Here is a 22,826-nt window from a genome sequence, read left to right as displayed (position 1 = left end):
ATTAGTATAATACAACGATGTGAGTAAACTACTTCCTCATACTAATTACACTGCATTCCAATATAATCCTTGCAAAATTACACGATTTACTTATTAATAATATGGAATCTGTCAATATATATGTTAAATCACCTTCCTAAATCTAGTTAGAATATATAATTAGAAACAGTATTATGTAGCTACCTGCTAGTTTCTTTTCTTTCTTTTCTTTCTCATTTTTTTAACATACACTACGACTATGCACAGTAAATGCTATCATTGTTCGTACCTAATGTTACTCGCACAAGTTAGGACGATAATCTTAGCTTCTTCATTTATAAATAGTAACTTTTCTCCATCATAACTGAACTCAACTTCTCTGTTAATCACTTACTGAAGCAGCCTCTGTAATATTTCTCGGAAGAACTGGTGTGAGATCTTTTTTTTTTCGAATGCAGTATATAGCTCCTCTATTTTTGTGTGTTCTGTATTTTCTAAATTAGCTCAGTCCTAGTAATTTTATTCGACTCTTAGTTCGGGTATTCCGCTGCTCTTTTCTTACAGATTTACATAACAGAAGAGAAAATGTTTTCCATCTGACAACATTGCTTAATTTTTCTGTGCGCAATCCTGTATATAATGACAGCTTGTCAATGGCTTATCAGATAAAACTGATAAAACTGGAAAAGTGTGTGCAATCTCATTGCAGCCGTTTTGTTCATAAAATCTTTTTTGAACATTGAAAACATGTTGGGAAGAGGAAACAACTTACGTAAAGATCTGAATTTGTGAATGCGTGTTGTCCAGGGTCATAAGTTAATATACAAAAATTTACAGACCTGCAGCTGCTCCCAAAAGCCTGAAAAAGGTCGTAAAGTTGGGGAATTAAGCCAATTTAGAATATTTCACTTCGCAAGATCTCCAACGGGTCTGGATAAAAAGAAAATCTGATATTTTGGGAGTAGGTAGTCCTTTAGTATACCATAAAACACAACAAGCGTGTTTTTGAGCAGAATGGAGTCAAAGTATTAAGTAATGACGTCATACTCTAATGGGTGTTTTGTTCATAAAATCTATTTGAAATTTGTTGTTGTGAAGTAAAATAAAGTAGGATGAATGGTTAGTCCAATCAAGGCTCTCAAGCTCGTTTCTTTTATCTAGTTGTAACATTGTGTTATCGGACCCTCACCAGCACTAGTGAAGAATGCTGCTATCAACAGAAGGCGAGGAAAGTCAAAATGCACCCTTGACAAAAAAGTCCGCAAGTATTTCTTGCTCTTGCTGCTTGGTATATCAATGATACTCAATCATGTTTATTCTTATTTTAACTGTCAACTAATGCAGGAGACTGTTGTTCTTTCTTTTGATCTACATTCTCAAGTCAGTGAACACTTACTCGCTGTAAACACTGACAAATTTCAGTAGATTTTATGAACAAAACACCTTCTACAGTATGACGCCATTACTTAGTACTTTGATCCCCTTCTGCTCAAAAACACAAAACACGCTTTGCTGTGTGTTATGGTATACTAAAGGACTAACTATTCTCAAAATTTCAGCCTTTTTTTATCCAGGCTCATTGGAGACATTGGACAGTGAAATATGCTAAATTGGCATAATTCTCCAACTTTACGATTTTTTCAGGCCTTTGGGAGCTAGTGATGGGCAGTGGAAATATTCCCGGTGGGAAGGAAAATAAAAATTGGGAATATTCCTGTTTTTTTTCCTTGGCATATAAATTCTCGGGAAGGAATTTATTTCCATTTCTTTACTTTATTTTCCAAATTATAAGAACCAAGTGTCTAATTACTTTATTTTCATTTATTATTATTTCCTTCTAGGTTTTAAATAATTTAGAGATTTAAAAAAATAAAATACTTTGACAGTACTTTAAATAACTAATAATATGATATTTAAAGTTCCAGTTCCATTTGCACTAAAACGTAGCAAAGTACTAATTTCAAAATGATGAAAAGGAACCAGTTTGTAAAGCAATGTAGAAATTATGTAGAAATAGAGATAAAGTACTATCAATACACCCCAAACCACCGTTAGTAATAGACGTCGGTCTGTCTCCTGGCTCTGATTCAAATTTCTGAAAACGTACTCAGACTTCTCTTACATGTGAATTAATGCATAAAATTTCGAGAAATAAGTAGGAAGAATGTGTTACAATGTTGCGTACTAAGTTATAAAACTAGGTGAGTACCTTGCAAATATTGTAAACATAAATATGTATGCGCAAATGTGTCTTCTGACGGTTACCCAACCAAATTTGTATATAACACATAAAAAATTAATGTTTATAATATCAATAGTAGAGTCAAGTTTAGAAAATCTACTTACATATAAATTTAAACTGTTTAGCGGTGTAAAAGTATGTGGACTTGCTATACCATTTTTCCACATATTTACTTGCATATAACATATTGTAAGTAAATATACATTTATGGGTCCTCTCTAAATATAATAAAATATTAATAAAATAACATAATGCCGTTCAGAATATACATTTTGAAGAATTATCTGGACATAACAGTAATAATATAGGTAATAAGAAACGAATTTACCTTTGAAATCATAATATGGTAATAGAATTCAATTTTCTTTGTTTGTACATAAATTCCCGGAATATTCCCATTTTTGGGAATCTTCCCGGGGATTTACCCATCACTATTGGGAGCAGCTACAGGTCTGTAAACTTCTATTAACTTATGACCCCGGAAACATGCACATGTTCGAAGGATAATAAATTCTTCCTGAAACTATATTCACCAAGGCCTTGTACCATGCTGGAGTTCTCTTTCTAAATCTAATTATTTTTTATTTTCTATTTTACTATTATATATTTTCTGCTAGTCTTTTGTAGATGTATAACCATAATTTTGCACGCTAAACCTAGATAGAAGCATAGTCCTTAATATGTAAATCCTAGTTATACAGTAAAGCTTACACAACTCCACAAAACACTTCCTTGTTTCTTGAGTTACACTGAACCTACATATCTCGAGTGCAAAATACAGAGAGAAACAGAAATGATTTACATCATTCAAATCACTCCGCATCTCTTTGTAATGAATAATCATTTAATAAAGTATTCATTAGAATATCCTAACAACATTTTACAAGTTATTTCCGAAGGTTATTTACATGTAAGAGAACGGCAACTCAAGTAAAGATAACTTCAAATCTCAATTTTCCAAACAAAAGTTTTATTGTTAGTTATTTTGAAATATCAAGTCAGCTTCAGCACAAAATTTTGCATCTGGTAGATCTTCGTCAATTATTTTTTTTTTTAAGAAGACATGTGAGAGGTGAATGCCTTAATAGAAAACCACAACAAATACAAACTAAGAGTTAGAGATTCGTGACGAAACGAGTTTCATTAAAATCTCAGCTTGATAAGTTTACTGTAATGGTAAGAGTTTCATTCCTATATGTATTCGTTCTGACCTCATGTTATCTTTGATTATACAAATTTATTTTTCCACCTGGTGTTAATATTTCTCTAAGATATTGACATATGTGATGTAAATAGTTTGATAGAAAAACGAAATTCTATCTTCTACTTAAATGAGCTCTCTCGTGGCTAAGCAGTTAGCGTACACACTTTCGGCATGAAAAGCCTCGGCTTGATTCCTGGCGCGAACTCATGGAGCTCGCACCCCACATTCAGCTGTAGGTGCACGTCTTATATAGCTTCTCTGGTGAAAGGGATGATAAACTAAAAATCAAATCAAATCAACTGTTTTATTTAATATTGAATTTTGATCAGTTTATTACAGAACTGATGGCTATTTTCGATGTATAACATAGACGAATATAGTCGTTTTGTTCATAAATTATTAGCAAATTGCTTAAACTTGTTACATTCATTTATGCCTTACACTATATGTATGTTTCTTTCTGGCGTTCCTCCCCTTAATTGTATAAGAAATTTAAAGTAGTCATAAGAAGTTAAAAATGAAAACATCCCTCTGAGGAAAGAACGTCTGAACAATGAAAAGTTTGTGATTTTTAAGTACTGAAAAACTTAAATTAAATAAACTGAAGTTAAAAGTACCTCTGAGGAAGAAAACATATCCACGATGATAGGTCTTCGATTTTTATGTTAACCTGTAAGGAATGAGAAGAAACAAATCAGTAAGTATTATCATCTACGTTTCATGTTAAAACGTTAACGAAACTCTGCAAGAGATCCATCCAGTTTGAATTGTTATTATGTAATACTTTTGATAATTACAAAACTTCATATCAATCCACTTTCTGTTAGGCATTTTAAAAATAACGAATAAAATAAAATAGCTGTAATAGTGGAAAGGTAACAAATTACTAAATTATCATTAATTACTTCCTTGAGAAACCATATTTGCGAGGCGTGGTAGCTAACAATGTGAAAATTGTTCTACTATTGAATACTCTATGTTAAAATTCTCAACATTCTTAGCTGGTGTCTTCTTTCCTTTGCTGTCACTTAACTCTATCACTATGGTTGGCCTATTATCATTCTAACATGATTTTAACACACATGATTCTAGTTAGAATTTAAATCAAACTTCAAATCATACTGAAGTGGAACGATTTTACAAAATTATAATCACCATTGTGAATAAATTATGGTTATATTAAAACTATATATACTCAAACCAAGTAAACCTTCAGCATTAGTTAACAGTAATGTCTACATCTCTGGAAGAAATGCGAATTGGTCGCGAAGTACGGTTTGCGGTAAACAGCAAGAAAAAATAGGGCTCTTCAAACGGAGGTATGGTGTGGTGGGAAAAATATTGCATTAGCAACAAGATACTCATGATCGTATAAGGAAACGTTGTTTTTCTGAGTGTCACAATGACTTACTCGAGAATTCCTTCTTTAACTCAAAAATCAGTTACATAGACCTTCTTTAATGAGGAAAACATCACGAAACGTTCTTCAAGCTGAGGCTAGTTATCGTTTTCAGTGATGGTCCCGATTTACATTACAGTGTTTTCTTGCCTTAACTTCTAATTTCCAAAGAAGAAAAGAAGGTAGAAATTTTTGCATTCTTTAAATTTTGTCAACACGTGCAGAAATAGAAAGTTCTATATTTATCTTCCATAACTACTAGTTTATTCTCTTACCTTAATATGAGGAATTAGTGGCAGTTCGTTGTGAGACGCGGTGTAGTGCGCCTCGTGTGTGAGCTCCGCTGTAACTTGGTTATACGTTCGCCTTGACGGCCTTTGTGTTTGATACAATTTCAGTTGTGTGTCTGTCAGTGTACCTAACCCGGATTTCTGCATAGTTTTGTTTAGTGAATCTTAGTTGTTGTGTCACTCTACAATAGTTTTGTACCACTTACAATGAATGCTTTACGTAAAAATACAGTTCGAATTGCATTTGACAAGATGACGCGTAATATCAGGCCCAGTGTAGCCAGGATACAGGCTTGGTTAACTAACGAATTGCAATTACATATTCAGGATATTGCAGCGATTTAACTTCATAATGAGGATTATAGTTTGTACATCAAGTTTAAATGTCAAGATCACGTTGACACCTTTCTTCGTCAGCACCCGGAAACCATGAATTTTGAGCATGAAAATGGCACAATAAGTCAAGTACAGTTGTCCAGTGTAAGTATACAATATACTCGTGTACGCATATTGGATCTCCCCATGGAAATCACTAATGATGAACTTAGTGGTGCTTCGCCCCTTTGGACAAGTGATACATGTCACGGAGGAAATGTGGTCCAGTACGTTACCATTTCCAGTTTATAATGGCAATAGACTCGTTCAAATGATTTTAGGGAAACATATTCCCTCTAAAATTGTGGTTCGTGGGTGTCGTGCTAGTGTCATGTCTCCAGGTCAGCCGCCTACCTGTTTTATTTGTCTGGCCCCTAACCACGTCGCTAGTGCATGTCCACGGAAAGTTAAACCCAAGGTGATATCTACTTCAGCTACCACTGAATTTAAGGTGACTGAACTTTTCAGTGGTAAGATGCCGACAACTCCTAGTTATTGCCCTTCTTCAACCGATTTACAATTGCCAACGGTTTCTAATGCCCAATCATTGGTCCTAGAAAGCACCCCCTCTCCTTCGGCTCCTAATTTACAGGATGAGAGGAATTTTCCCCAGTTGACCCTCAAAAGTGAATCTCTTCAGTCAGCTGTATCCGAGAAGCAGAGTAAAGAGGGAAGTGCCCCTCATGCCACCTCCAAGATGATTCCCACTCCTGCAACGACCCTGTCATCGGACCTCTCGCCCGACTGTAACCAGCCTGAAGTGGCTATTAACCAAGCGGCACATGTGACTCCCCCTGTTGTATTAGAGCCTCCGTTACAGCCAGTGCAAAGTGAAAACGTGTCAAAGAAAAGAAAAGCAAAAGTATCTAATGAACGGAATTACGTAACAAGTGCTTTATCCATGTGGCCTTCTAGTGCAGTGTCTTCCCTCACTCCAGCAATGGTGAAAACAATGTTAGCCAGTGAATTCGTAAAAACAACATGTTCCACGTGTTTATATCGTTCTGCGATCTTACACGTTTCAGACACGAGACCAACATCACACCGCACAGCTCTTCTCTCTCTCTCTCTCTCTTTTTCCAAGGTTGATAGTTTCACGGTCTGGTAGTAATTTTGACTCTAAAGTAAGATTTACGTAATAGTGACTGCGATACGACAGCTTTCTTTACATTGTCTTTTTATTATATGCTGTTATATAGGTTGTTTACAAATGTGCCGTCTGTTAAGAAACGTACCAGAGAGGTCATTTTCTTTCTTTTTGTTTCTACTGTTCCTGTGCGCTATATCTGGGTCAATGCAAGAAGTTCGTAAGCCCAATGTTCGATCGTATATTACATTAAATCTGAATGGAATTCAAAGTGATGCTAATCGCAATCTATTACGAAGCTTTATCAGCCAAACATCGACTGACTTTATTTTATTACAAGAAGTGGCGTTTGCAGAATTTGACTTTTTACCCCAATATATTGCATATATCAATATAGGACCACCGCACAGGGGTACAGCTATATTATGTAAACGAGGTATAGAGGTCTCAAATGTTATTCATTTGCCGTCTGGCATGGGTATTAACATTACTTGTGACAATATTACGATCATTAATATTTGTTCGTATTCTGGCACTAACAATCGAATAGCACGGGAACAGTTTTACTCTACTGAAATCTTACCATTGTTTCCGAATGTTCCGAATAACATAATACTTGCAGGTGATTTTAATGTTGTCTCTAGACAACATCAATGTGGGCCAAAATGATGTTCTCGCTGCTACGCCGCTATCTGTTTCGACTCGACAAAACCCAGCCGTCATTGACACACTAGCAGCAATCCTTCGACGTGTCGCACTATCGACTGTAAACATTTACCGGCAAGTGTGCCACTAGGTGTTGGCGACGTTTATGGCATGGGGTATTTGGCCTTTACAACCCAAGGAAACCCTAAACCCTAAAATAGTTTTCAATCGTAAACCGTAGTTTCAGTTTCAAAATAAACCGGGTTTCAAAAGTTTAACACAAACCAAACCGAACTGAAAAATGTTTCTATTTTCTATTGATCATTAACGTGTTCTTCCAGTGTAAGTTATTCAGAGAAAGACATGAGAAATCGTAATTTCGTTCAAAAGTGAAATAGCAGATCCACAATTACTTAATCTAAAAAGAAATCATTACATATCGTTTGGGCTTTCTTTTAAAATATGTAAGAATATTTTCAAAAAGTTCAATCCACTGTCTGTTTCAAACCGAACAGAAGTAATTATGGTTTGGTTCCTGAAATAAACCGACTTTCGATTTGAAACTTAAACCGTACTCAAACTGGTTAACCACTTAACCAACATTTTGGAACATTTCTCGTCTGGATAGACTGTAGTTAGTCTTTCTATTGACTATTGCTGTTTTGAACCCTTCGGGTCACTTGAGCAGTTGGGTATCACGTTGCGGGCAACAATTAAAAGAATGAGAGTAATATCCTTCCAAAAATCACTTTTTAAAAAAACGTGTCAACGTTTTTGTAAAAGTTAAATACCAAAAACGGAGTTTTTGTAGTTGCCTCAATTTTGAAAGTTCAATATGAATTTAAAACTCCGTTCGAATTTATATGGACAACTGGCAAATCTGAAAATATCCTTGTTTTATCATTTTTTCCATAATGGATACCATTCATACAACTGCTATTATTTCCTTGGGTTTTACAAGCTAATGGCTTGATTTTCAAATTGTTTACATTAGGAAGCAATCTGATTGGCCAAATTAAAAAAAATACCTCAACGATTTATCCGTGTACATGCGACGTTTTCTTCATCGCCTCCGTGGCGAAATCGAAACAACACGCGCCTTGTGATGATGAGGTTGGTGGTTTTTGCCCACCCAGAGGTCCTTTTCTAAGTGTTTTTAGACTCGTTTTAACGTAAAGAAATCATGCATATAGGCGATTCAACATATTTTGGAGAAGTAAGTTTGTGCTTCATCGACGTTTCCTCGCGCCTTTGCCGCTGGTGGGGCACTAGTGGTATAATTCTCAAAACGGAAGTGGGGTCACCACTGATCGTCGCTCCGCGGCATCCAATTTTTGCCAAGAAGTCGCTAGTTGCTCATCGCTGGCCCACCGACGCTTTCGGCATGGGCAGCTTGAAAAAGAAATGAAATGAAATCTTTGAGTTTTAGGTTCCACGATTATGCCGGCTAGGCTAAAGGAGACGGTTGGTGCAGCTTGAGTTTCAGGTTGTTTACATTGTAAGTTTTCTTTTTTCTACATTTCACAAAAATAAACTTCCATACAAAATAATGTAATAAACAGAAAATGTTATTAAAAAAGTACGTTTGAATACACGGGTCAATAAAAACATACATCGTGGCTTTTCGGGCCAACGGTCAGAGATTTTGATTTCTCAATAACGAGCAGACTGGATAAAATATTGAACTCGACAATCTGCAATATAAATTAGTGGCTCATGAAAGAACATAATTATAAAGAAATACCTGAAAAGATATACAGGAGTTGGACAAAAATATCTAAAACGTTTGCAAAAGTGTGAAAATCATATCTAGTATGGTGTAGGGCCTTCTTTTGCGTCCAAAACAGCTTTACTCCGACGTGGAATGAATACAGTTCCTGAATCGTGATGTGTGGAATTTTGTACCATTGTTCCTCCAAAACATGCTCCAGTTAATTAAGGTTATTTTTAACGTCCAAATAGTTTGTGTCTAAAACGGTAGATGGCCCCACCGTCACCAATGTTAACATATACAACTAACAAAATTAAAACAATCAAAAATAAAACAAATAATTCAAAAATTAAGCAAAAACGGATATAATCTTGTTAATTGACGTTACAAAATCTAGGGAACGGTGCGTGCCGATTTCACATATTGTTGTTAGTTTCATTGTTAGACGCCACCATTGTTAAATAAATAATCAACTTTATCTGCCATACTTTCTACCAGAAACTGACCAAACTTTGCATACCCATTTAAGATTAAAATATCCAGGGAATGGTACGTGTCGATTCCACATATTGTTGTTAGTTTCATTGTTGATGGCCACCATTGTTAAATAAATAGTCAACTTTATTTGCCACACTTTCTAATACAAACTGACCAAAATTGGCACACCCATCGGATTACCACTGAGATATCTAGGGAATGGTACAATCGATTTTACATATTGTTGTTAGTTTCATTGTTCGAGGCCACTTTTGTCAAATAAACAATCGTTGGATTTCTTCATTGTTAAAAAAACAATCAACTTTATCTGCCATACTTTCTACCAAAAACTAACCAAACCTTGCACAGTCATTTACCATTGAGATATCTATGGAATGGTATGTGTCGATTTCACATATTGTTAATTTCATTGTTAGAGGCTACCATTATTAAATAAACAATTAACTTTTTCTGCTATATTTTCTACCAAAAACTGACCAAACTTTGCACACCCATTTAAGATTACAATATCTAGGGAACGGTACGTATTCTATTTCACATTTTGTTGTTAGTTTCATTGTTGAAGGCCACAATTGTTAAATAAACAATCAACTTTATCTGCCACACTTTCTATCACAAACTGACCAAACTTGACATACCCATTGGATTACCACAGAGATACCTAGGGAAAGCTACCTGACGATTTCACATATTGTCGTTAGTTTCATTGTTTGAGGCCACCATTTTCAAATAAACAATCAATTTTATCTCCTAAACTTTCTACCACAAACTAACCAAACTTGGCACACTCATTTACGATTGAGATATCTATGAATACTTATGTGTCGATTTCACATATTGTTGTTAGTTTCATTGTTAGAGGAAACGATTTTAAATAAACAATCAACTTTATCTGCCATACGTTCTACCAGAAACTGACCAAACTTTTCAGACCCATGTAAGGTTTAAATATCTAGGGAATGATATGTGTCGATTCCACATATTGTTGTTAATTTCATTGTTGAAAACCACCATTGTTAAGTACACAATCATTCGATTTCTCTATTGTTAAATAAATAATCAACTTTATCTGATATACTTTCTACTACAAAATAACCAAACATGGCACACTCATTTACGATTAAGATATCTATGGAATGGTACATGTCGATTTTACATATTGTTGTTAGTTTTTTTGTTAGAGGATACCATTATTAAATAAACAAACAACTTTATCAGCCATACGTTTTACCATAAAGTGGCCAAACTTTGCACACCAATCAGATTACCAGTGTGATATCTAGGGAATGGTACTTGTCGATTTCGCTTATTGTTGTTAGTTTCGTTGTTAGAGGCCACGATTGTTAAATAAACAATCAACTTCATTTGCCACACTTTCTACCAGAAACTGACCAAATTTTGCATACCTATGTAAGATTGAAATACCTATCCTATGGTTCATGTAGATTTCACATGTTGTCAGTTTCGTTGTTGGAGACTATCAGTTAAATAAACAACTAAGTTTATTTTCCATACTTTTTACCAGAAGCTGAACAAACTTGACATATTTATTTACCATTCAGATATCTAGAGAATGGTATATGTCGATTTCAAATATTGTTGTTAGTTTCATTGTTGGAGGCCACCATTGTTAAATAAAAAATCAACTTTATCTTTCATACTTGGTACCAGAAACTGATAACGCTTGGCGTAACTATTTAGGTTTGAAATATCTACTGGATGGTACATATCGATTTCACATATTATTGTTAGTTTCATTGTTAGAGGCTACCAATTAAATAAACAGTAAACTGTATTTTCCATACTTGCTACTAGAAACCAACCAAACTTTGTTTACCTATATCCGATTGAAATATCTATGGAATGTTACATGTCGATTATCAAGGGCTAACAAGCTCCTTGCCAAATAATGTGTAATTCGTCAGTATGCGTTGGGATCAAACGATAATTATTCGTAATCAAACGATCTGGACAAATTCCGATTGAATTTGCTTTCGTGGTGGCGGTGGTGAAAGGGCTAACAGGTCGTCGGTAAATGTTATTGTTCGGAAAATGGAATAGTGAAAAAAACGTCTTTCATTCAGAACTTTATTGCGCCTGCTTTGTAACCAGTGTAAAATTAGTTGTGTGCCGCTAGATTTTCTTTTGTCTCACGCGGATCAGGATGGTCCTCTACAGCATTCCTAGAATTGCACTCTAAAAGCCCCTCCCATATAACTGACCTGTGTTTCACAGCAGACGCAGCACATTTGAACTCTACTGTCATTCTGTGTAAGTTTGTCGGCTGTTAGGCTAGCTTACGCACGTACAAATTAGAGAATAAACATTTATTAGGGAATGAGAAGTTCTCGAAATAAATTTGCAAGCTGAATATTTTTTCGCGACATAAGTGAAGAGTAATTGTATACCCTTGAAGAGTACCCTGGAGAGTAAGAAAGCTCTAATCAAAATAATCATTGAATAAATAGCAATGTTATCACAATAATGTATATACGACATGTTGTATTTCTATCAGATTGTCAGAGCTCTAATTCTCTCATTTTTTGATGTGAGCGATCTCGTTATCGAGTCTCCAGCAGAACATTAAGAAAAAAAAAGTTGTATTTAGGTCTATTCCATTTTAAACAAACGAAGTACGTTGCGTAAAAGAACTTTCCATGTTAAAATATTTGATGGGTAGAGTAGTTTGTGTGGGATTTGATTGTTATTGTATGTATCTATGGCATGCTAAATGGGTAGCTGGTATTTACCCTCCACCAGCATCCCTTAAGGAACTGGAGCATGTTTTGGAGGAACAATGGTACAAAATTCCACACACCACGATTCAGGAGCTGTATACGTCCATTCCACGTCTGATCCAAGCTGTTTTGGACGCAAAAGGAGGCCCCATACCAAGTATGATTTTCACACTTTTGCTAACGTTTTAGATTTTTTTTGTCCAACCTCTGTACATGTATGTATACTAAATGTAAAATATTTTTGAGCCAATTTTTCCAATCCATATAATAGAGCCCCACGGCTCGAACTCGCCAATGGGCTCCATAAGAACAAATTCCGCCTGTGTCACCTTCTACAGATCAGTGGCTATGCCCATAGTATATTCTTTGATAACAATTGACTGAATGTGCTTTTCAAGTTTCTAGCGCATTTTCTTGGAAAGAGAATGCGTAAGACTGTTTTAGTGTTGCAACGATACGGGACAGGACTCTTTGAGGCGAGAGATGATTCAATAAGAAACGTTTCTTTAAATGTCTCGTTTCGTGTCTCGAGAAATACAAACACAGTTTCTGAATTTCCTTAAAAAATTATTAGCTCGGAATAAATTATTTGCCTTCGAAATGTATACCATCTTTTATTATTTCAAATAATCCAAATGATTCAATGTTTCAAATCCTAAAAGAACAGGGAATTCCTAAAGCATTTTTTTAAAAATGATTCTTACACAAAGCTTTCACTTCCATTTTTCAATCGATTCAAGCTAATGTTTTTGTGATAGTGCTCCAGATTCAAATACAATATTCATTGAGATCAGTGTTTCAGAAGATTTTATTCCGAGGCTGGTGGAGATATCTACGTATAAAAATCCTGTTCTAGAAGTACAAGTAGAAGTGGCAATTTTATCAGTAACTAACTATTGTTTCATGGTCTTTATCGTTCCGAACCAAGACAGAAACATGTCAGACTTTCTTGATACTGAGTTTTGAAAAGATGCTGATTTGACAATAAAATTTTTCTTTTTTATTGTTTTATGAAGTTATTCGAAGCTAAACCAATTTTTAAATGGGAAAGTTACATAGGCCTCCTTATATGTTGAAGTGGCGCCAGGGGTTCTGAAAAAAGGATATCAGAATAAATGGGGGAAATCTTGCCTTTCGATTGTACTGACGGTATTGACAAATGTTCCTATCGAAGTAATTACTGGTTCAGTCGAAACTAAGCAGTCGTTCCTGGAAGATTGCAGTCGTGTTGTGTATTGTGCTCTGTTAACCGAATCAAACTTGGTTAAACTTGGTATAACAGCTCTTTTTGTGTGCCTCAGGCTTTCCAGTGTTGCCACGAGACGAGACAGAACCATTCGATACGATACAAGACGGTCGCATCTTATCTAGACGAGACGACACAGCCAGAAGTCTCTTCTCGTCTTGTCTCGTGGCAACACTAGACTCTCGGTATACCCGTGAAAGGAATGACAACGTTCCTCACGGAGCACGTGTTAGCTCTCTGCCTCTTTCTTTTACTGATGTTTGTTTACATATTAGATGAATATATAGAGAGTAACAAAAGGATGAGATATGCACATTCTCCCGAAACCACATTAAAATTGTAGCAATATTTGGAGCCTCTTATAAATGGATTTACCGGGGAACCAGAGTAATTTTGGGAACTGATCATACAGTATTGATATAAAAAAAATATGGAAACAAGTAAAGACAAAGAACTGAAATCGTGAATTTTTTTTCAAAATACAGAAATCTCGAAGGAATATCTGTTTAGCTGACTTTAATTGTAACGGAATATTGAATAAATTTGCATTCCCTGAATTCTTATACATAAAAAATAGAAATCCTTCTTTTAGCGTACGAATGAGAGACTTTAGGAAATTAGGCCAAGATAAGTAAAATGATACTGTCCTCTACAAAATTTAAAGGGAACACCATGATCGAAAAAGCATCAGTCAAACTATAAAGGTCAATGGTAGCTTTTGTCATTTCTTACGACCACTATATGCACCTTATTCCGAAAAATTTATTCGTATTATAAAACTGATGTCGTCCAATAAATGTCAAATTTAACAGATCTTGAGAGATGAAATGACAAAAATTGTCATTGCCTCTGTCGCATAATATATTCTAACTTTGGGACCCATGTCATTATATGACTTTCACGATAAGTGACAAGTAGAATATAAATCCCAAGTTCAAAACTTAAGGAAAGAAACCGGCTGTTCGCGCTTGAAATTATGAAAAATGTAGCAAAATGGTTGAAATTATGATTTTGTATTTCTTTACGAGAAAGAAGAATAAAAATTAAAATTGGGGCAATTTTAATCATGTATGTATAAGTCCACCATCTTCTTCAAGTTACTAAACTAACTTCAAGTGTTTCAATCATTTTTGACACATATCTCGAAAACTTTTAGAAATATTAGAGGTTAGAATACGTGGTTGATAATGAGCTTTTTAATTAGTTCACAATACTTTTGAACTTTACCTTATGAGAAATGTCATATTCCAAAAATAATTCAGTAACACCCTAACCTGAGTTTTACCAAATGATTAGCGAAAGTGATACAGTGTGCGTCATCCAGGATTTAATTCCCGGTGTGGCACTCAAACATTGTTCTGTTGACCAAACTTCGAGACAAAAGTTGAGAAACTAAAAGATAGCGTACTTCAATTTAGACGGCGGCGTTGGGTGTAGTTGTGCTGACCACTCACATAAGCCCGCTGCAGACTTAGATCACAAGGGATTATTGCTATCTGAGATGTTATAATTTTACCTTACATTCTCTCCTTATACGAGCATTAGTATCTTGTGTACAGCCCTATATGCGACGATTTTAACTAGTTAATAGTTTGGGTCGAAAATGAAGTGACACAGTAGGTAAGTGGTTAGCGCATTGAACTTCTTTCTATTCTTCTACAGAAAGAAAAAGATGTTGTAATAATGAGAATTGAAATAGGTCTGTGAATGAAGGCAATGATTTACAAACTTATTTTCAGCAGTTGTTCAAGATTTGATATTTTCATTTACTTTCAAGCATTTTCGGATTTATGTGTGGTCAGTATTTTTATTTCTCTCAACATACAGTATATAATGAAACTAGAATCAATTACCCGCTTCGCTGAGTTAAATTAAGAAAAAACTACAATAATAATTTCCGTTAATCAGTCATTTTTACTACTACTAAAGTGCACTCTCATATCGATCATTTTCGATGATTTTTAAAATTCCTCTCCTCTCCACCATGTGGCGTGGCTGAATTGAGATTTAAACGGCATCCAAAACGTAACCCAGAAAGGTATGTATTCGTCACTGATATAGGTAATTTTCGATCATTTTATAAATCTCATTCCTCCCATCCCCTAAGTTGCGGTCATAAATTTGGATTTAACCAACATTAGAAGTGTCACTGTGCATCTCAGCGACACCGAAAACTTTAGATTCGACACTAATATCATAATAAAAATAAAACTATAGGTCTGGCGTCATTTTTGATCATTTATGAATGTTTGTCCTCCTCTCCCTCCCCTAAGTTGCACAGTCAAAGTGATATTTCAAAACAATCTCAGGTTCCTATAGGGAGAGTTGTGGTCTGAAAATATGTCAAACTATATTTTTTGCATCACGGCGATATAGCCCTCTTGCTGTACCATGTCAATCTCCAGCCGCCTCTTCGACTGAGAAACTGAGAATTCCAGAAAAGAGATCCCGTCATCTCTTTGCCAGAACCCTAGCTATCTACCTGTTTAGACGGTCGAGCTGGAATCCTTTCCCACCTATGATTGTCCTGCTCTTATATAGTAAAACAGCCAACGGTCACCAGCCAGACGCTTGGTTTAAATATTTTAAAATTAACGAAAAAAAATATAAACGGACAAGATTAGCGTTCGTTTCTGGCTCTCTCCTAAATGAGCTGTTAAAAAATCCTGTTTGAGAAAGAAGGAAACTGCTGTTAGTTAACTAGCTACAGAAAACAAAATTATACAAAGACAAGAATAAAAATATAGATTATATGAACTGTAGTAATAGTTTACCCGGCTGGTATTTCTCTCTAAATCTATACTAACTAAGAATACATAAGATATACCGAATAATAAACAAGATAATAGTAGTAATGGGGTGACCTGAGGACACTTTTGGCCCCTGGGTCCCTGCCTCAAGACCCATGGTCCCTGGCCCAGAGTCAATGACCTAGGGGTACTTAGGACTACCCCTCTAAATTTTGGCAGGGGTACCTTGGACCACCCCTAAATTTCGGCAGGGGTACATAGGACCACCCCCCTTAAATTTTGCAAATTGCCAAATCTAAAAACTCGGTATGGTACCCTAGGACAAGGGTATGTACCTCTATTAGTATTGGGGGCCATCTCGTTCCCTTTCATGGGTAAAAAATTGCCAAAAAAGTTAAACTTCGGGGGGTTTTGACCTAATTTACCCCATTTCATGAGGTGTTATTACCTTATATAGTTATATGGGCATATACAGTGGTCCATTTCCTTTCATAAGACATTTGTATATTGGTGCACCCCTTTAAAAATTTGGGAAGGGTACCTCGACCACCCCTTAAATTTTAGAAATTGTCAAATTTAAACATTTGGTATAATAGTATAGAACCCTAGTATGTATCACTATAAATTTAGGTGGTCCACCTCGTTCCCTTTTATGGTTACAAAATTGCCAAATTTTAGTACAACCACGTGTCTGGTTTTTGGCCCATTTTATCTCCTTTCATGAGGTTCTATTACCTTATATGGTTATATGGTCATGTATATTGGTCCATTCCCTATCATAAGACATGGGTATATTGATGCATCCTTCTTAAAATTTTGGGTGTGGTACCTTGGCCCACCCCTTTAGTTTTGGAAATTGCCCAATTTCAACATTTGGTATTATAGTATAGAACCCTAATATAGATCACTATAAATTTGGGTGGTCTACCTTGTTCCCTTTTAGGGGTACAAAATTGCCAAAATATAAACGTAAGCAATACGTTGTACCACGTGTCTGGTTTTGGTCCAAATTATCCCCATGGATGAGGTCCTATTACCTTATATGGTTATATAATCATGTATAGGGGTCCATTCCCTATCATAAAACACCTCTTTAAGTGATGCACCTCTTTAAATGTTTGGGAGGTGTACTTGGCCAACCCCTTAAATTTTGGAAATTTTCTAATTTAAGTATTCGGTATCATAGTACATGACCTCAAGATGTATCATATTAAATTTGGGTGGTCCACCTTGTTCCCTTTCATGGGTAAAAAAATGCCAAAATATAAAGATAAGCAATATGTTGTACCACATGTTTGGTTTCTGGCCCAATTTATCCCCTTTGATGCGATCTTATTACCTTATATGGTTATATGGTCATGTATATGTGTTTATTTTCTATCATAAGACATGGGTACATTGATGCACCCTTTAAAACTTTCCGAGGGGTATCTTGGCTCATCCACTCAGTTTTAGAAATTGTTTAATATAAGCATTTGGTATCATAGTACAGGACTTCAATATGTACCACTATACATTTGGATGGTCCGTATCGTTCCCTTTCATGGGTAAAGAACTACCAAAAATCAAATTGGGAACGAGATGGACAACCCAAATTTATAGTGATCTATATTACGATCCAGAACTATGATACCAAATGTTTAAATTGGGCAATTTCCAAAACTAAAGGGGTGGGCCAAGGTACCCCTCCCAAAAATTTAAAGGGGTGCATCAATATAACCATGTCTTATGATAGGGAATGGACCAATATATATGACCATAAAACCATATAAGGTAATAGGACCTCATCCAAGAGGATAAAATGGGCCCAAAACCAAACACGTGGTTGTACTAAAATTTGGAAATTTTTTACCCATGAAAGGGAATGAGGTGGACCCCCAATACTAATAGAGGTACATACGCTTTTCCTAGGCTACCATACCAAATTTTCGATTTGGCAATTTCCAAAATTTGAGGGGGGTGGTCCTATGTACCCCTGCCAAAATTTAGAGGGGGTGGTCCTAAGTACCTCTAGGTCATTGACCCCGAGCAGGCACCATGGGTCCTGAGGCAGGGACCCAGGGGCCAAAAGTGTCCTCAGGTCACCCCATTACTACTATAATTACAAATATTAATAGGAGCTCCCTAGGAGGGGACTGCATATTATGTGGACTTAGTGTACCATCTTTTCACACATATTTACTTGCACAGAACATATTGTAAGTTAATATACGTTTATAAGTACTCTCTAAATATATAAAAAATATTAATAAAATAACATAATAACGTTCAGAATGTATATTTTAAAGAATCCTTTGGAGACAACAGTAATAATATACTGTGCTAGAAAAAAGAATTTAACTTTTGAAATCAAAATATAGTAATAGAATGCAGTTCTCTTTGATTGCACATAAATTCCCAGAAAATTCCCATTTTGGGGAATGTTCCCGGGAATATTGCCGAAAAATATATCTTCCCGGGAATTTACCCATTACTAGGCTTGAGTGAAATGATAAAACCCCATCTCGGCTCAAGTGCTGTGATCGAAAATTTATTTCAAACAGTTCAATTATTTTACCCCGATGATAATAAGATTTAACAACTTCGAAGTCATTTTTATATATTATGAAAAAATTAGATATTGCTTCCTTCTTCCCGCTCTACTCTTGTTAAAAGCGGAATTTCCGGCAACTCTGTGACAGATTCCCATTTATTTTGAATAAGGAGTTTATAGAGCAATTTTTCAGATCTCTAACAACATTAAGGGATTTTGAGATATGGCCACGGGCGGCGATTAGTGGGGGAAAAGGGGGCAGTTGCCCGCCCCCCACTTTTTTAAAGTAACCAATTAATGTATATAGTTTCATTTAGAAATGTAAACTTTTTGTATGTATTACTGATCCATAGAAAAAAAAATATTCCATATAACATTCGCCGTTGCGTGAGTAGGTGATGGTTGTCCTCCCGTGGAGTTAAGAAAGCTGCAGAAATTGCGTTTTAATTGCCACGAAAAATAGCCCAAAAATTGACCTATTGGAACACAAGAATTCCAGCATACTTTCACTTCTTACAAGGATTCAATATATTAATCAGCTGCTTTGAATTATCTTCTTACACCTTTGTTGTTTAAGAGTACAAAGGGCTAGTATCTACTGCGTTTCTCTTGTCAATTTACTTCATAAAATATGAAATACGATATACGTATTTTAACCAAAAAAGATAGTGTCCTATTAGTTATAGAAGTGTTGCCCCCCTCCACTTTTAACGTCCAATCGCCGCCACTGTATATGGCCATCTTATTTTAACAATAGCAACTCTCATCCGTTTTTCTTCTCTTCAAAGGAAAATATGAACAATTGGCAAAATACGTCTTTATTATAAACCAGCGTTGATTATACTCGATTCGCTGAGTTGAAACGAAAACATGAAATGCACAACTCCTTGCATGTCATGTGTTTGGTAAAAATCACAGAAAAAAATAAATATTACTATGGTGGTCTGAATTTGGATTTAAACGGCATTGGAAGTATGTATTTGCATGTAAAATTTTACGGTTAACGTATCATAATCACTACGCTAAAACCGAGGTATTAAATTACAAATGTAGTATGTAAATATCATTCAATAAAATTAAAACAAAGTCCAATCCAAGCTAATGTGCGTAGCTAGGCAGTTGATAAATTTTCAATATACTTAAGCAATCTTGGATTCTTCATAAAAGAACAGGCATTCAGGCAAGCAAAAATACCTAATTTGGTTTCGTTTCGTATGTAGTGGTTTAACATCCTTATGAAATACCGAGGTTATCAAGGAGAACACTTTCGCTTAAAGGGACACCCAACCGCTACTTGGTTTACGCTTGAAAGAAGGGTTGTGGTTCGACCAAGAATTGAACACGGGACCCCTAAATGTGAAAAGTAGATAAAACTAATGTAGATGATTTGATATGTGAAAACGTCCGCATGAAGTTCACATGATTTAAAGCATTTTTGTTGCTTTTTTAATGTTTTATTATTATTTTTTTGGTTTAAACCAGTTTAGGAAAAAAAACAGCTGGTTTAAACCACCTTGGTTAACCAACCAGACTATCAGAATTCTAAGTTTCTAGGTTAAGCTTTTGGGCCCGGGCGTTGATCAGCCAGTCATCTAGGACTTCTTTTATATATACGTAGGTATAGATTGCAAACCTCACATTGTTTCTTCTCTTCCAGAGGCGGATCTATAATTAAAAACTGGGGGACCAAAACCACAACCAAGATTATTATAGGTATATCATGAGTTTACTATAAATTTTCAAAAATATACAAATAATAGCTTCAATTATTTTTGTCTCTCTAAGAACTGGGGGGACTAGGCCTCTCCGGCCCCGGGCTAGATGCACCTCTGTTCCCTTCTAAAGAAAATGCTGAAACACGTCTTTATTTTAAATAAGTCTAAATACCAAATAAAATGTACTCTACCCTTGACATTTTACTATAATAATTACCACCCTCATTTCCCCTCTGCCCTATCGAATTTCCAAAATCTTGCCTTTCATGGCAGTACCTTACGTTATAAATCCTATCCACTTTCAAAATTTCAAGTTTCTAGCTAAATCGGTTTGGCTTGGGTGTTAATCAGTCAGTCTTTCACTCACTCAAGATTTCTCCTTCCATATATGCATATTAATGTGAATTATGTTTTAGACTTTTAAGAGTGGTTCAGATAAAAGTAATTGGAGCAAATCTTGATGGTTAACCAGGAAAAGAACGCTTGCAACACTAGAGTCATGTTTGATTCGCAGAGTTCTGGCTTGATGTCAGCACAGTTGCATGGTCTTTGTGGTGGAAGGATTTCATCGGGAGTTTTCCATGTCCTCCCACCTTCTTCGTTCCACAATTATCAACCATGTCATCAGGGGCGGCGATTGGGGGAGCAAGACGGGGCAGTTGCCCTCCCACTTTTTTGAAGTGACCTCTTAATGTATATATTTTCATTTGGAAATGTAAAGTTTTTGTATGTATTACTGATTCATAGGGAAAAAATGGTGTCATATAATATTTGCGTTACGTGAGCACGTATTGGTTATTTGTCTTTCCGTGTTGTTAAAAGAAGCTACACGAATTGCGTTTTAATTGCAATTCAAAGTAATTAATTGCGAATTTCTTTAAATGTCTTACCATATGCTTGCAATATTTACCGTCTCATTTCCTAAGAGCAATAACTGACATTTAATGGCATGTGTGGAATTAAAAATATAAGTTGTTCATTAATCTCTAGTTTCAACATGACTTCTACAAAACAAGCCTCATTATTCATTACTATGATTAATATTATCCTATTTATTTGTTTTGCAAATTTGTTATTAAATAATCTGATTACACAATTTCCCAAACAGAATTTTAAGATGTTCATGAGCAAGGAATTAAATCTCTTCTTACACCTTCGTCGTTTACGAGTACAAAGGGCTAGTATCTACTTGAGTTGCTCTTGTCAATTTGCTTAATAAAATATGAAATACGTTATACGACATTTTAACTGAAAAAATAGTATCCTATTAGTTATACAAACTTTCGTCAAACAAAGTGTTAGAGACAACCAGGAAAACTAACATTGATATACAAATATTCAGATCATGTCTTTTTCTTCCACCTCTTTATTTTTAACCTCCAATCGCCGCCACTGCATGTCTTCATCACAATATGTCTTAGCTTAACATAACATTGGAAAGTTCAACAACAAATAAATAAATAAATAAAATGCAATTGTGTAGCTTACCGGGCCCTAACATTGAATAAATGCAAAGTATATTCAATACGCGTGTGTAGGCCTACTTCGGTTTGAAATAGAAATAACTACATTGGACTGTCCGTCAAACTATATGAAACAGGAATTAGAACCTTAGATCCACATAGGCCTACATACTGTACGCAAATCACCCTAAAAGCTAGGGAGGAGTGAAAGCCCACGCATGACACGGTACATAGCCATTCAATTTTAAATTTCATGAAAAGAAAGAGGAAGTAAGAACAGCTAACACATATTGAAAGTTTGAAAATAACAAATTACTTACTAATCAGTGTGTCGTATGTAAGGACACAGCTGAACTCACTTCAGTGCTTTGATCTTCTATAATGACTCCTTTCTCTTCTCTCCTGTCTGCAAAGCAAATCTAAATCTGCATCTGCATCGCAGCCAAGGTTATGCGGTTACAGCCAACTGAACTGGCATCGAGTATACCCAACCTACTACAGTAGATTGTCCTGTTTCACATTTAAATTTACTGCGTGTTTGGGTTATAGCCCTAATATATATAAAGATGATCAGATTTAGACAATAATCAGGGACGAATTAAGATGGTCTTAGGAAGGCTGTGGCCCCGGGCCTTTACATGGACGGGAGCCTCCATTCTGATCAAAATCTCAACTGGCTGTCTAAAGAGAATTATAAAAGGTACTATCATCTTCGTAAGATAAAATATAACCAAAAATACAGAACATATTCCCTTAACTTTCCAACTGTATTTTCACAGAAATATATTAGGCGAAGACAGTAAGAGCCACATATTTTTTTTTCCTAGCCCGGGCCTCCAAATGGGTTAATCCAGCCCTGACAATAATAGGGTGAAAATTAAGAATACTCACGGACCTTTTTTTATTATTATTATTTTGCTGTAACTTTAAATGAAAACCTATTAACCCCCT

The 22,826-nt window shown here is 35.5% G+C and overlaps 1 protein-coding gene across 2 annotated transcripts in view; it reads right to left on the bottom strand.

Moving 5' to 3' along the window:
- LOC145681905 (E3 ubiquitin-protein ligase SIAH1B-like) overlaps positions 1 to 22,329 on the bottom strand; it is a 32,184-nt gene extending 9,855 nt beyond the window's left edge. Inside the window, exons 1-2 of one of the 2 annotated variants that reach the window (XM_081753508.1) lie at positions 22,196 to 22,329; positions 4,043 to 4,095 (exon numbers count right to left, since the gene is read on the bottom strand). In XM_081753508.1, coding sequence (XP_081609634.1) covers positions 4,043 to 4,060 — 18 coding nt within the window. In that variant the 5' untranslated portion in view covers positions 4,061 to 4,095; positions 22,196 to 22,329. The remainder of the gene's footprint in view (positions 1 to 4,042; positions 4,096 to 22,195) is intronic. The other variant, XM_081753509.1, reaches the window with a different exon arrangement.
- Between the last annotated feature and the right edge of the window lie 497 nt (positions 22,330 to 22,826).

The sequence above is a fragment of the Thermobia domestica genome, chromosome 3 (assembly GCF_964235325.1).
Source record: "Thermobia domestica chromosome 3, izTheDome1.hap1.1, whole genome shotgun sequence".
Taxonomy (NCBI): Eukaryota; Metazoa; Arthropoda; class Insecta; order Zygentoma; family Lepismatidae; genus Thermobia; species Thermobia domestica.
Note: the sequence above shows the minus strand (reverse complement) of the source record. Positions and strands in the feature narration are given on the sequence as shown.